The sequence below is a fragment of the Hyperoodon ampullatus genome (genome assembly GCF_949752795.1).
Source record: "Hyperoodon ampullatus genome assembly, chromosome: 6".
NCBI lineage: Eukaryota > Metazoa > Chordata > Mammalia > Artiodactyla > Ziphiidae > Hyperoodon > Hyperoodon ampullatus.
Genome location: NC_136919.1, coordinates 78,173,090 through 78,189,884, shown reverse-complemented (window position 1 = coordinate 78,189,884; position 16,795 = coordinate 78,173,090). Strand labels below are relative to the sequence as shown.

The following is a 16,795-nucleotide window of genomic DNA, read 5'->3' as shown; positions in this document are numbered from 1 at the left end:
TATTTTAATAACTTTATTTTATTTTCTCTTACTTTTATTTTACTTTATCTGCCTTCTTCTTCTTTCTTCTCCTTCTCCTTCTCCTTCTCCTTCTCCTTCTCCTTCTCCTTCTCCTTCTCCTTCTCCTTCTCCTTCTCCTTCTCCTTCTCCTTCTCCTTCTCCTTCTCCTTCTCCTTCTCCTTCTCCTTCTCCTTCTCCTTCTCCTTCTCCTTCTCCTTCTCCTTCTCCTTCTCCTTCTCCTTCTCCTTCTCCTTCTCCTTCTCCTTCTCCTTCTCCTTCTCCTTCTCCTTCTTCTTCTATTAATTCTTTCTACTTTTTCTCTCTTTTATTCTGACCCATGTGGATGAAAGGCTCTTGGTGCTGCAGCCAGGAGTCAGTGCTGTGCCTCTGAGGTGGGAGAGTCAACTTCAGGACACTGGTCCACAAGAGACCTCCCAGCTCCACATAATATATAACGGCGAAAATCTCACAGAGATCTCCATCTCAACACCAGCACCCAGCTTCACTCAACGACCAGCAAGCTACAGTGCTGGACACCATATGCCAAACAACTAGCAAGGCAGGAACACACCCTCACCCATTAGCAGAGGCTGCCTAAAATCAAAATAAGTCCACAGACACCCCAAAACACACCACCAGACGTGGACCTGCCCACCAGAAAGACAAGATCCAGCCTCATCCACCAGAACACAGGCACTAGTCCCCTCCACCAGGAAGCCTACACAACACACTGAACCAACTTTAGCCACTGGGGACAGACACCAAAAACAACGGGAATTACGAACCTGCAGCCTACAAAAAGGAGACCCCAAACACAGTAAGATAAGCAAAATGAGAAGACAGAAAAACACACAGCAGATGAAGGAGCAAGATAAAAACCCACCAGACCTAACAAATGAAGAGGAAATAGGCAGTCTACCTGAAAAAGAATTCAGAATAATGATAGTAAAGATGATCCAAAATCTTGGAAATAGAAGAGAAAATGCAAGAAACATTTAACAAGGACCTAGAAGAACTAAAGATGAAACAAGCAATGATGAACAACACAATATAAGAAATTAAAAATACTCTAGATGGGATCGATAGCAGAATAACTGAGTCAGAAGAACGGATAAGTGACCTGGAAGATAAAATAGTGGAAATAACTACTGCAGAGCAGAAGAAAGAAAAAAGAATGAAAAGAACTGAGGACAGTCTCAGGGACCTCTGGGACAACATTAAACGCACCAACATTCGAATTATAGGGGTCCCAGAAGAAGAAGAGAAGAAGAAAGGGACTGAGAAAATATTTGAAGACATTATAGTTGAAAACTTCCCTAATATGGGAAAGGAAATAGTTAATCAAGTCAGGGAAGAACAGAGAATCCCATACAGGAAAAATCCAAGGAGAAATACGCCAAGACACATATTAATCAAACTGTCAAAAATTAAATACAAAGAAAACATATTAAAAGCAGCAAGGGAAAAACAACAAATAACACACAAGGGAATCCCCATAAGGTTAACAGCTGATCTTTCAGCAGAAATTCTGCAAGCCAGAAGGGACTGGCAGGACATATTTAAAGTGATGAAGGAGAAAAACCTGCAACCAAGATTACTCTACCCAGCAAGGATCTCATTCAGATTTTTTTTTTTTTTTGGCGGTACGCGGGCCTCTCACTGTTCTGGCCTCTCCCATTGCGGAACACAGGCTCTGGACGCGCAGGACCAGCGGCCAAGGCTCATGGGCCCAGCCGCTCCGCTGCATGTCGGATCTTCCCAGACTGGGGCATGAACCCATGTCCCCTGCATTGGCAGGCGGACTCTCAACCACTGCGCCACCAAGGAAGCCCTCATTCAGATTTGATGGAGAAATTAAAACCTTTACAGACAAGCAAAAGCTGAGAGAGTTCAGCACCACCAAACCAGCTTTACAACAAACGCTAAAGGAACTTCTCTAAGCAAGAAACACAAGAGAAGGAAAAGACCTACAATAACGAACCCAGAACAATTAAGAAAGTGGGAATAGGAACATACATATCGATAATTACCTTAAATGTAAATGGACTAAATGCTCCCACCAAAAGACACAGATTGGCTGAATGGATACAAAAACAAGACCCATATATATGCTATCTACAAGAGACCCACTTCAGACCTAGAGACACATACAGATTGAAAGTAAGGGGATGGAAAAAGATATTCCATGCAAATGGAAACCAAAAGAAAGCTGGAGTAGCAATTCTCACATCAGAAAAAATAGACTTTAAAATAAAGACTATTAGAAGAGACAAAGAAGGACACTACATAATGATCAAGGGATCGATCCAAGAAGAAGATATAACAATTGTAAATATTTATGCACCCAACATAGGAACACCTCAATAAATAAGGCAAATACTAACAGCCATAAAAGGGGAAATCGACAGTAACACAATCATAGTAGGGGACTTTAACACCCCACTTTCACCAATGGACAGATGATCCAAAATGAAAATAAATAAGGAAACACAAGCTTTAAATGATACATTAAACAAGATGGACTTAATTGATACTTATAGGACACTCCATCTAAAAACAACAGAATACACATTTTTCTCAAGTGCTCATGGAACGCTCTCCAGGATAGATTATATCTTGGGTCACAAATCAAGCCTTGGTAAATTTAAGAAAATTGAAATTGTATCAAGTATCTTTTCCAACCACAATGCTATGAGACTAGATATCAATTACAAGAAAAGATCTGTAAAAAATACAAACACATGGAGGCTAAACAATACACTACTTAATAATGAAGTGATCACTGAAGAAATCAAAGAGGAAATAAAAAATACCTAGAAACAAATGACAATGGAGACACAACGACCCAAAACCTATGGGATGCAGCAAAAGCAGTTCTAAGAGGGAAGTTTATAGCAACACAATCCTACCTTAAGAAACAGGAAACATCTCGAATAAACAACCTAACCTTGCACCTAAAGCAATTAGAGAAAGAAGAACAAAAAACCCCCAAAGTTAGCAGAAGGAAAGAAATCATAAAAATCAGATCAGAAATAAATGAAAAAGAAATGAAGGAAACGATAGCAAAGATCAATAAAACTAAAAGATGGTTCTTTGAGAAGATAAACAAAATTGATAAACCATTAGCCAGACTCATCAAGAAAAAAAGGGAGAAGACTCAAATCAATAGTGTTAGAAATGAAAACAGAGACTGACACTGCAGAAATACAAAAGATCATGAGAGATTACTACAAGCAACTCTATGCCAATAAAATGGACAATCTGTAAGAAATGGACAAATTCTTAGAAATGCACAACCTGCCAAGACTGAATCAGGAAGAAATAGAAAATATGAACAGACCAATCACAAGCACTGAAATTGAAAATGTGATTAAAAATCTTCCAACAAACAAAAGCCCAGGACCAGATGGCGTCACAGGCAAATTCTATCAAACATTTAGAGAGGAGCTAACACCCATCCTTCTCAAACTCTTCCAAAATATAGCAGAGGGAGGAACACTCCCAAACTCATTCTACGAGGCCACCATCACCTTGATACCAAAACCAGACAAGGATGTGACAAAGAAAGAAAACTACAGGCCAATATCACTGATGAACATAGATGCAAAAATCCTCAACAAAATACTAGCAAACAGAATCCAACAGCACATTAACAGGATCATACACCATGATCAAGTGGGGTTTATTCCAGGAATGCAAGGATTCTTCACTATACGCACATCAATCAACGTGACACACCATATTAGAAATTGAAGGAGAAAAACCATATGATCATTTCAATAGATGCAGAGAAAGCTTTCGACAAAATTCAACACCCATTTATGATAAAAACCCTGCAGAAAGTAGGCATAGAGGGAACTTTCCTCAACATAATAAAGGCCATATATGACAAATCCACAGCCAACATCATTCTCAATGGTGAAAAAGTGAAACCATTTCCACCAAGATCAGGAAGAAGACAAGGTTGCCCACTCTCACCACTATTATTCAACACATTTTTGGAATTTTAACCTACAGCAACCAGAGAAGAAAAAGAAATAAAAGGAATCGAAATCAGAAAAGAAGAAGTAAAGCTGTCACTGTTTGCAGATGACATGATACTATACATAGAGAATCCTAAAGATGCTACCAGAAAACGACTAGAGCTAATCAATGAATTTGGTAAAGTAGCAGGATACAAAATTAATGCACAGAAATCTCTGGCATTCCTATACACTAATGATGAAAAATCTGAAAGTGAAATCAAGAAAACACTCCCATTTACCATTGCAACAAAAAGAATAAAATATCTAGGAATAAACCTACCTAAGGAGACAAAAGACCTGTATGCAGAAAATTATAAGATGCTGATGAAAGAAATTAAAGATGATACAAATAGATGGAGAGCTATACCATGTTCTTGGATTGGAAGAATCAACATTGTGAAAATGGCTCTACTACCCAAAGCAATCTACAGATTCAATGCAATCCCTATCAAACTACCACTGGCATTTTTCACAGAACTGGAACAAAAAATTTCACAATTTGTATGGAAACACAAAAGACCCCACATAGCCAAAGCAATCTTGAGAATGAAAAACGGAGCTGGAGGAATCAGGCTCCCTGACTTCAGACTATACTACAAAGCTACAGTCATCAAGACAGTATGGTACTGGCACAAAAACAGAAAGATAGATCAATGGAACAGGATAGAAAGCCCAGAGATAAACCCACACACATATGGTCACCTTATCTTTGATAAAGGAGGCAGGAATGTACAGTGGAGAAAGGACAGCCTCTTCAATAAGTGGTGCTCGGAAAACTGGACAGGTACATGTAAAAGTATGAGATTAGATCACTCCCTAACACCATACACAAAAATAAGCTCAAAATGGATTAAAGACCTAAATTTAAGGCCAGACACTATCAAACTCTTAGAGGAAAACATAGGCAGAATACTCTATGACATAAATCACAGCAAGATCCTTTTTGACCCATCTCCTAGAGAAATGGAAATAAAAACAAAAATAAACAAATGGGACCTAATGAAACTTCAAAGCTTTTGCACAGCAAAGGAAACCATAAACAAGACCAAAAGACAACCCTCAGAATGGGAGAAAATATTTGCAAATGAAGCAAGTGACAAAGGATTAATCTCCAAAATTTATAAGCAGCTCATGCAGCTCAATAACAAAAAACCAAACAACCCAACCCAAAAATGGGCAGAAGACCTAAATAGACATTTCTCCAAAGAAGATATACAGATGGCCAACAAACACATGAAAGAATGCTCAACATCATTAATCATTAGAGAAATGCAAATCAAAACTACAATGAGATATCATGTCACACCAGTGAGAATGGCCATCATCAAAAAATCTAGAAACAATAAATGCTGGAGAGGGTGTGGAGAAAAGGGAACACTCTTGCACTGCTGGTGGGAATGTGAATTGGTACAGCCACTATGGAGAACACTATGGAGGTTCCTTAAAAAACTACAAATAGTACTACCATATGACCCAGCAATCCCACTACTGGGCATATACCCTGAGAAAAGCATAATTCAGAGAGTCATGTACCAAAATGTTCACTGCAGCTCTATTTACAATAGCCCGGAGGTGGAAACAACCTAAGTGTCCATCATCGGATGAATGGATAAAGAAGATGTGGCACATATATACAATGGAATATTACTCAGCCATAAAAAGAAATGAAATTGAGCTATTTGTAATGAGGTGGATAGACCTAGAGTCTGTCATACAGAGTGAAGTAAGTCAGAAAGAGGAAGACAAATACCGTATGCTAACACATATATATGGAATTTTAGAAAAAAAATGTCATGAAGAACCTAGGGGTAAGACAGGAATAAAGACACACACCTACTTGAGAATGGACTTGAGGATATGGCGAGGGGGAAGGGTAAGCTGTGACAAAGTGAGAGAGAGGCATGGACATATATACACTACGAAACGTAAGGTAGATAGCTAGTGGGAAGCAGCCGCGTAGCACAGGGAGATCAGCTCGGTGGTTTGTGACCACCTGGTGGGGTGGGATAGGGAGGGTGGGAGGGAGGGAGACGCAAGAGGGAAGAGATATGGGAACATATGTATATGTATAACTGATTCACTTTGTTATAAAGCAGAAACTAACACACCATTGTAAAGAAATTATACTCCAATAAAGATGTAAAAGAAAAAACCTCATGGTAACTGCACACTGAAAATCTACAATAGATACACGTGCAGAAAAGAATAAGGAATCCAACCAAACACAACAGTACAGTTAGTCATCAAATCACAAGAGAAAAAAAGAGGAAGGGAAGAAAAAACACCTACAAAAACAAATCCAAAACAATTAACAAAATGGCAAAAAGAAGCTACAGTCATCAAAACAGTACGGTACTGGCACAAAAACAGAAATACAGATCAATGGAACAGGATAGAAAGCCCAGAAATAAACCCACGCACATATGGTCAATGAATCTACAACAAAGGAGGCAAGACTATACAATGGAGAAAAGATAGTCTCTTTAATAAATGGTGCTGGGCAAACTGGACAGCTACACATGAAAAAATGAAATTAGAACATTCTTTAACAAGATACATATAAATAAACTCAAAATGGATTAGAGACCTAAATATAAGACCAGATACTATAACACTCTTAGAGGAAAATATAGGCAGATCACTCTTTGACATAAATCGCAGCAATATCTTTTTCAATCTGTCTCATAGAGTAATGCAAATAAAAACAAAAATAAGCATGGGACCTAATCAAACTCAAAAGCTTTTGCACAGCAAACGAAACCATAAACAAAATGAAAAGACAACCCACAGAATGGGAGAAAATATTTGCAAACAAAGAGATTAACAAGGGATTAATTTCCAAAATTTACAAACAGCTCATGCGGCTCAATATCAAAAAAACAAACAACCCAATCAAAAAATGGGCAGAAGACCTAAATAGACATTTCTCCAAAGAAGACTTGCAGATGGCCAAGAGGCACACAAAAAGATGCTCAACATTGCTCATTATTAGAGAAATGCAAATCAAAACTACAATGAAATATCACCTCAAAAAAAAAAAAAAAAAAAAAAAAAAGGACTTCCCTGGTGCCACAGTGGTTAAGAATCCGCCTGCCAATGCAGGGGACCTGGGTTCAAGCCCTGGTCCAGGAAGATCCCACATGCTGCGGAGCAACTAAGCCCATGTGCCACAACTACTGAGCCTGCAGTCTAGAGCCCACGAGCCAAAACTACTGAGCCCGCGTGCCATAAGTACTGAAGCCTGCGTGCCTAGAGCCCACACTCCACAACAAGAGAAGCCACTGCAATGAGAAGCCCGCGCACCACAATGAAGAGTAGCCCCCCCTTGCCCCAACTAGAGAAAAGCCTGCATGCAGCAACAAAGACCCAATGCAGCCAAAAATAAACAAATAAACAAATAAATATATTTAAAAAAAAGAAACATCACCTCACACCAATCAGAATGGCCATCATCAAAAAGTCAACAAACAATAAATGCTGGAGAGGGTGTGGAAAAAAGGGAACCCTTTTGCACAGTTGGTGGGAATGTAAATTGGTACAGCCCCTATGGAGAACAGTACGGAGGTTCCTTAAGAAACTAAAATTAGAGCTATCATATGATTCAGCAATCCCACTCCTGGGCATATATCCAGAGGAAACCATGGTTCGAAAGGATACATGCATCCCAATGTTCACTGCAGCACTACTTACAATAGCCAAGACATGGAAGCAACCTAAATGTCCATCGACAAATGAATGGATAAAGAAGATGTGGTACATATATACAATGGAATATTACTCAGCCATAAAAAAGAATGAAATAATGCCATTTGCAGCAACATGGATGGACCTGGAGATTATCATACTAAGTGAAGTAAGTCAGACAGAGAAAGACAAATATCATATGATATGGCTTTATGTGTAATCTAAAAAAATTGATATATATGAACTTATTTACAAAACAGAAACAGACTTACAGACTTAGAGAATGAATTTATGGTTACCAGGGGAGAAGGGTGGGGGGGAGGGATAGATCAGCAGTTTGGGATTGACATGTACACACTGCTATATTTAAAATACACAACAAACAAGGACCTACTGTATAGCCCAGGGAACTCTACGCAATACTCTGTGATAACCTAAATGGGAAAAGAATTTGAAAAAAAATAGATACATGTATATTCATAACCAAATCACTTTGCTGTATACCTGAAACTAACACAACATTGTTAATCAACTATACTCCAATATAAATTAAAAATTAAAAAAATGAAAAAATCAATAAAGCAAATAGGGCAAAATGTAAATAATTATTGTAAATCTGGGTAAAAGGTATATAGGAGAATATGTATGACTCTTGCAACTTTTCTATAAGTTTGAAGTTATATCAAAATAAGTTATTAAAAAAAATAGAATAGAGGTATAGATGAAACAATATTGGCCACGAGTCAATATATCAATGATACTAGGATGCAGAATTCATTTAAGTTTTAAAAATCTATTGTTTTAGTGGCTACACTAAATAAAATTGAATTATACAATGAGAAAGTAATTTCCTTTTCAATTCCCTTTCAATATTTCTAATCATACCAATGAGTAAGTTACATATGGTGTCATCATGTCTTTAACTCCTTATTACCTCCTTTTAAAAAAATCATATCATCTGCTTTCGAGAAGCAACAGTACAGATCTAGGATTTACTAATACTGCTTTTACTGTCTTTACTGTAATGTAAATTATTTGTTTTTCTAATTTGGTAATGACATTATACTTCCTTTCAGAATATTTCATTTCAGTAACAAGAAGTGAAGTGATTTAAAGAAAAAATTTAAATAATAATATAGTTAGTACCCAGATATGGCAAAAATTGTGATGGTAGTACACGGTAGTATGCAGAAATGGCAAACACCATGAAGAAGGTTTGTAAGTTACTGAAGGATGGGAAACGGTACTCTAGTAGGTATAATTACAGGAGGAGGTTATATACATTATATTTCAAAATTTAAAATATACACACAAAAAGTGATACATGTAAGAGGAAGTTCTAGTCTTAATGATGAGCCCCTATGGAAGGTTGTCACAGTACAAGAAAAAAAAAAGAGGTCAAATTAACAGGGACCTGTCATATTATTAATATACGGTTCAAATTCTTAGCACAGAGGAAGAAGCATGAGTTTTAGAGGCAAATCCAGTTACTCAGTGTAGGCTAAGCTGGCCATTTGCAAAATAGAAATCATCTAATTACACCTGACTCCAGGCCCTTCACGCTGTGTCATGTCTCACAGACTTGTAATCCAAGTAACCTACTTCTTCAGTGACATCAGTTCAAGAACTGACTGTTTAGGCTTAAATAGTTCTAAATAACACAAATGCTTAACTTTTTGGAGACCATTTTATAATTCTGTAGATTCAACTTTTTTATCCAGTCATCTTTTATTCACATTCCCTGTCAACTCCAAACCAGAAGGAGGGCAATACGTAAAAGTGAAAGAAAGTAAAGATTCTTTCCAATCACTTGTGTACCAGAGAAATAGAGGACTATTTAAGCCGATTCATGGTCCTATCCTCACTTATACTAGAAAAAGTTTAAACAAAACAAAATCTAAACCTCATCTTTCCAGGGCTTTTTAAAAAGCAGAAGGCGTATTGCAAAAGGAAAAAGAAACCTTACTGGCAAGGATAGTAACATACATAGCTAACAATATGTATTATATAGATACATAACAATATATAATAAAAACAACAGTACCCAACAAACACTGTTCTAAACTTTTTCATTTAATAAATTATTTAATCATCACAACCATCTTTTGAAGTAGGTATTATCTCCATTTTATAGTGAAGAAATTAAGACACAGAACATTTAGTCAACTTGCTGAAATCAGCAGGTAGCCTATCTGTAGAGTCTATACTCTTAACGAAGCCATGCTGTCTTCCAGTGGCTAATATTCTTGGTCAGTGGTGTTTTTCTAGTCAGATACAGAATTCTCATTCTTTTTAAAGTTTTTTATTTATAATAAGCAACAACATTATATTCCCCTCCAAAGAAAAACTGAGTTGATTCCAATACATTTCCTAAAAGGATGTCCAAGACCAAAGTCTCATCATTATGATGTTTCTCTTAAAACAATGTGACAGAATTACTCTTCATATTAATTCCCAATGGTAATTTCAAAAAATGTTAAAGATGGAATTATGGGCTGTTGTTCCTCTTATAAAACTAATTCAATCCTCAGTGGTATAGACAAAAGAAATTAGCAAATTTGAATGATTTTACACAAGAGTTACTGCTGGTAAAATAGGTCATTATCATTTTTTGCTCTAGATTGAGGTTGAAAACTCAAGCCCTGGAAGCTAAGTGTGAAGTGAATTAAAATATTACAGTACTTGCCTCTTTGAGGAAAACCTCCATATCTTCTTGACTTTCAAACACAAAGGCTCTCAAGTCATTTGATGGAATATGATTTTCAATATATTTGGCATTTTTGTTATCTTTCATATTGATCTAAACAAAACAAAAAGAAAATAAAAGTTGATTTTCATGAAACCCAAACTGACTACTAGAACATAATTATACTTAACTTAGATTTATTTAATTAGGTTAAATAAATCCTCGAGAAAAAAGGAGACCAAAAAAGAACAGTTTGGTACTGAAGAGTCAACATTTAAAACATCTGTTTAATTTACTGTCCAAGACATAGTAAAACAAAAGCCAAGACTTTAACAGCACCTAACACATATTGATTTTGATACCATCTAAGAAATAAAAAGTTCCCTTCAGGCCAACTCACTGAAAACATCTGAAATAGGGTTAGATTGTAACCTGAGTATAAACATTTCTCATCTGTCCCCAAACTTTTAATATTTTTCTTCTTAATCTTTAAGAGGAATTCATGCTATCCATGGCAAAAACTAATTAGTATAAAAATACAAAGGCCTAAATAAAACTTTATGAAACTAATGAAAAAAACTTGCTATGGATTAATTGTAACTATTGGTGCTTTCAAGAGAAACCCTAGGTTTGTACTACTAGAGCATAAACTTAATTACTTACTCAAAAAATACTAACTAATTAGACATTTTTGCACTTGAGGCTCAGTGCTATGGAAGATGCTAAGATAGTTCAAGATCTAGGGCTCTGGCATCAGACAGATGTCACTTCCATTCCTATGTATGACCTTAATCAAGTACCACCTAAATCTCTGAAAGCTTTAGTTACTTCATCCTAAAATGGGTAGAGTAAAACAGTCTGTATCTCAAGGGACTAAATGTGGATTAAAAGAAATAATACAACAAAAAAAATTAGTAGACTGCTTGTCACATAAATGTTGGTATTATTTTAAATTACAGAATATTGATCAGTATAGAAAGATGGGAAAACTAATAAACAAGCAAACAAATGAAAAAATCAAAGCCATATAAAATACCATCACCCAGACATAAACACTACAGACATTAGATGTCTACTGTTTCACAATTTTTTTCTTTCTTTTTTTTTTTTTTGCGGTACGCGGGCCTCTCACTGTTGTGGCCTCTCCTGTTGTGGAGCATAGGCTCCGGACGTGCAGGCTCAGCGGCCATGGCCCACGGGCCCAGCCGCTCCACGGCATGTGAGATCCTCCCGGACTGGGGCACGAACCCGTGTCCCCTGCATTGGCAGGTGGATTCTCAACCACTGCGCCACCAGGTAAGCCCCTGTTTCACAATTTTTTTGGTATCAAGTTATTGGGTTGGCCAGAAAGTTCATTTGGTTTTTCCATAAGATGGCTCTAGTGCTTAGCTGTCTTTAACTTCGTTCAAAACAACTTTGTTAGACTATATTGTGACAGCTGTCATATCAGCATGTATTTTTTTAAAAAAACAAAATTGGTGAATTTTTGTGTAGCCATTTTAATATTGAAGATGGAAGAAAAAAGCAACATTTTCAGCATATTATTCTTTATTATTTTAAGAAAGGTAAAAACGCAACTGAAATGCAAAAAAAAGATTTGTATAGCATATGGAGAAGGTGCTATGACTGATTGAATGTGTCAAAAGTGGTGTGCGAAGTTTCCTGCTGGAGATTTCTCACCGGACAATGCTCCACAGTTGGGTAGACCAGTTGAAGTTGACAGCTATCAAATCGAGACATTAACTGAGAACAACTGACTTTATACCAAGCAGGAGATAGCCGACATACTCACAGTATCCAAATCAAGTGTTGAAAATCATTTGCATCAGCTTGGTTATGTTAATTGCTTTGATGTTTGGGTTCCACATAAGTTAAGCGAAAAAAACCTTCTTGACTGTATTTCTGCATGTGATTCTCTACTTAAACGTGATGAAAACGTTCCGTTTTTTTTAAAAAATTGTGATGGGTCATGAAAAGTGTACAATGATGTGGAACAGGAGAGACTATGGGGCAAGTGAAATGAACCACCACCAACCACACGAAAGGCCGGTCTTCATCCAAAGAAGGTGATGTTGTGTATATGGTGGGATTGGAAGGGAGTCCTCTATTATGAGCTCCTTCTGGAAAACCACACGATTAATTCCAACAAGTACTGCCCCCAATTCAACCAACTGAAAGCGGCACTTCGCGAAAAGCGTCCGGAGTTAGTCAACAGAAAATGCATAATCTTCCATCAGGATAATGCAAGACGGCATGTTTCTTTGATGACCAGGCAAAAATGCTTATTGCTTGGCTGGGAAGTTCTGATTTATCTGCCATATTCACCAGACATTGCACCTTTGGATTTCCATTTATGTCAGTCTTTACAAAATTCTCTTAATGGAAAAATTTTCAATTCCCTGGGAGACTGTAAAAGGCACCTAGAACAGTTCTTTGCTCAAAAAGATAGAAAGTTTTGGGAAGACGGAATTATGAAGTCGCCTGAAAAATGGCAGAAGGTAGTGGAACAAAAGGGTGAATACGCTGTTCAATAATGTTATTGGTGAAAATGAAAAATGTGTCTTTTATTTTTACTTAAAACCCAAAGGAACTTTTTGGCCAACTCAATACTTTGTTGTAAGGAATGGTACAAATGAAAAAAATAATAAAGTGGGTATTTGCTACAACTTACAGAAAGGGTAAAGTAACCCCAATATCACCACAGGAAGTCAGCTTTTTTTATAGTTATGGATAAGCCAGCATAGGACTTAGCTCTCATTATCACTCTCCCCCAGGGTGCATTTATCAGAGACATTCTGCCATACCAGATTCTGGGGCCCATATCTTGTATAAGTTGGTTACACAGTCATCTAATTTTTTGATGAATTTCACCTGCTCGTTTAGGTAATGAGTCTCAGAGAAGTCACACAAGTAGGGGTCATTTTTGTCACTGGTCAGTTTGTGCATTTACAGTAGTGACTGATTCACAATTTTTTCCAAGTGTAATACACACTCCATTGCATTCATTGTCTGGTTTCCTGATATCCTGAAGGAAGATTTGGCCCTTTGTTGGTTCTGAACCTTCATCAGCTTCTTAGCAAGCTCCTTCTCCTCATGAGATTGGTGAAGAAAATATCTGGCAAAGTTCTTCAGAGCTACATCTTTACAAAGTAGTAAGACACAGACAGGTAGGCATAGGAGGTGTAGCTTTCCAAGATGTTCTTGGTGGTTGATGGCAGACTCCTGTTACACAATTTTTAAAAATGAAATCTTTCTATATATCCTATCCTGTAATCTGTTTTATAAGTCATTAACATATCATAAATATCCCTTTATATTAGTAAATAGAGACCTATGGCAACATTTTAAAGGCCTATGGAGGGCTTCCCTGGTGGCGCTGTGGTTGAGAGTCCGCCTGCCGATGCAGGGGACACGGGTTCGTGCCCCGGTCCGGGAAGATCCCACATGCCGCGGAGCGGCTGGGCCCGTGAGCCATGGCCGCTGGGCCTGCGCGTCTGGAGCCTGTGCTCCACAACAGGAGAGGCCACAAACGTGACAGGCCCGCATACCACAAAAAAATAAAAAATAAAAAATAATAATAATAAAATAAAGGCCTATGGAGGTGGTACAATGCATTTCAACTAGATTTTGAAGGGTTAGGTAAGTGTATGGGCAGGATACAGTTGGAAGAAGGTGGTAGGAAAAGTAAAAGGTTGTTCCAGGAAGGTAAGATAACAGAGTATCTCCCTTTATCTCAGACTCAAATGTAATTAAAAAGTAAATATATGCCAGCTAGTAATCTGACTTGGTGATAGGCTACTATCAGGAAATCAAGTGACAAGAGGATGACAAATCTAATAAAGTCCATAAGTATTGTTTTGAGGTTGACATTTTAATAAGAATCTGTTGAAAATTACATTTGCATTCTAATTTATAATACTAAGGGTCACAGTATTTCTTCTTGTGTTTTCTTTCAGTCCTTACTGGATTAATCAAAACAGTAATGTCTGCATCCAAAATAGGTATTCCCTTCTTGATCAAGCACAAATATTCTAATAATTCATACCTGAGCAAGAAGAGAATACAGTATTATGCATACTAATTTTGCTAATATAATGCAAACTATATGAAATGACTTTGAATAAAGCATAATATAAACAGGAGTTACAGAATATAGAACTTTTCATGAATCCTACAAGGATCTACAGTGAATTCTTTCCAAAAAAAAAATCATCTAGCAAAAATAATCCTTTTATCATTTTGGAGTAAGTTTTAAGTGTGTGTGTGTGTGTGTGTGTGTGTGTGTGTGTGTGTGTGTGCATAAAACATGTCATTAGCAAACAATGTAGGTTTTACTTTTTCATTCCTTCTCATGGCCCAACTTACCATTTAAAACATTTTAGATGGAAATTTTCCTAGTAAATCCACACCCACATTTCATTAAATGATTTACTAAATACAGCTTGCCCTATTCTTGATGACTCATGATCATTAATAAGACATCAAATGTTTATAAGGTCAATAAATTGTTGGTTTCATTCTCAGAATCCTCAGAATGCTTTATTTTTGTAGCAGATGATTTTGTTGTCTATCCTGTCAGGTGTTCCATATCAACTGTATTTATTTATAGCAGTTTTCTACCCCTTTGGCAGCATTTAATATATTGCCTGTTATAACCAAAGAATAGCAATTGCCAGAAGGAAACCAGCTAACCAAGTTTACACATGATTCTTGGTCAATAAGTTGCCAGTTTCATACTTCTATCAAGAAAAAGTTCATAGGCTTATTATCAAGGACCCTTTAAAAAGCTCATGTATGGATTCAGCAGCATACCAGATGCCACAAGTCTACTAATGGAAAAGCAGGGTGTTAACAAGACTAAGAATTTTTAAAACAACAAAACCTACAATGATTACAATAATAAAACTAACAGATACTACTAAGATGAACAAATTTCTTACCGTGAGCATTATGGGTTCACAGACTCTTTGCTTAAATTTGTCTCTGTTATTTCTCAGCCATAAGACAGCATCATATGTATCACGGTATCTCTGTCTCAGCTTATCTTCCTTTTGATTCATAAGGTTGTCAAAACGCACAATATGATCATCCACACCTAAAATTGGAAAACAAAGCATTATTCCTCTGAAAACTTTAATTAGCGAAATAATCTATTAATAACATAAAACAATATCTTAGATCTAAAGGTTATAAACACCACTCAGCAAGCACCCAACACAGTGAAAAAGACCCACCCTGGACAAATCATTCTTAAGTTTCTAAACACCTGGGATAAAAGATCTTTAAACTACCAAAAATAAATAGGTCACATCAAAAGACAATGGCAATAGAACTTCAGAATTCTGAAAGAAAAATTATTTTCAAGCTAGATTTTTATAAAACGAAAATAAAAAAGGGGATAATGAAGTAAAGATTTTTCAGGGATGCAAAGACTCAAATTAATTCCCAAATATCTCTTCTTAGGAGGTTATGTGAAGATGTACTCTTACAAAACAAGGAAGTAATTTAAGAAAAATGAAGACACAGAATTCAGGAATAGCTTTTTATCCAACACAGAAAAGGTGTGAGACAAGTCCTAAGTAACAGCCATACAGGAGATCTTGAGAACAATCAGTTTAGATGGGAGGAGGACGGAAGGTCTCAGAACTCAAGAGAATGCCTGATAATTTTTTTCCCAATTTAAGGAAATGCTAAAGTAAATGGTGTTTCTAAAAAATAGTAAATTAAAATCCTAAAAAAAAATTATCAATGAACAGAAATTAGATCATAACGCACTACTTGGCTCTGCTGTGAGCAAGTTTTATTGTTGTAATAACAAATAATATTTAATATTTCTAGCTATTAGAATCAACCCATAAACAGACCATATAACACTTAATTATGGTTCTCAATAAAATATGTTTTCAGCCTTTAAACTATAAAAACCATAGTACATATTAAAGAATTAAAGGGAGGAAAGTAAAAAGAAAGGCTAGGAGTACCAGTATTTTTAGCTTACAAATGTGCATTCAAGCATTATCAACAAATGTTAAATGACAAAAAAAAGTAAGAATATTATTGGTAATAAATCAACATTAATAAATGTTAATGATTACTAATATTAATATAATAATCCCATTTGGGGAATTACAATAATAGGTAGGGGAGGTGTCATTAGTTGAAATCCACATCTGAAGCAACAAAATATTAAAAGATGATATCTAAAGTTGATTAACCAAGACATGGTGAAATAAAAATATGATTAAGATATATGAAAGACTATTAGAAAAAATTACTGAAATAGTTAAGAGTGCTTACTCTTTTTTTTTTTTTTTTTTGTGGTACGTGGGCCTCTCACTGTTGTGGCCTCTCCCATTGCGGAGCGCAGGCTCCAGACACGCAGGCTCAGTGGCCATGGCTC

The 16,795-nt window shown here is 36.5% G+C and overlaps 1 protein-coding gene and 1 pseudogene across 2 annotated transcripts in view; both read right to left on the bottom strand.

Moving 5' to 3' along the window:
• The window catches only part of SMC5 (structural maintenance of chromosomes 5), a gene marked incomplete at both ends in the record, with an annotated part of 109,689 nt that overhangs the window by 35,367 nt on the left and 57,527 nt on the right, over window positions 1-16,795 (bottom strand). The window contains 2 exons of the mRNA XM_079705642.1: window positions 10,396-10,509; window positions 15,336-15,490. Coding sequence (XP_079561768.1) covers window positions 10,396-10,509; window positions 15,336-15,490 — 269 coding nt within the window. The remainder of the gene's footprint in view (window positions 1-10,395; window positions 10,510-15,335; window positions 15,491-16,795) is intronic.
• On the bottom strand, window positions 13,143-14,748 carry LOC307054254 (ferritin heavy chain-like; annotated as a pseudogene). The gene is made up of 2 exons: window positions 14,731-14,748; window positions 13,143-13,617 (listed from the first exon to the last, which is right to left on the bottom strand). The product of its transcript is annotated as a ferritin heavy chain-like (transcript).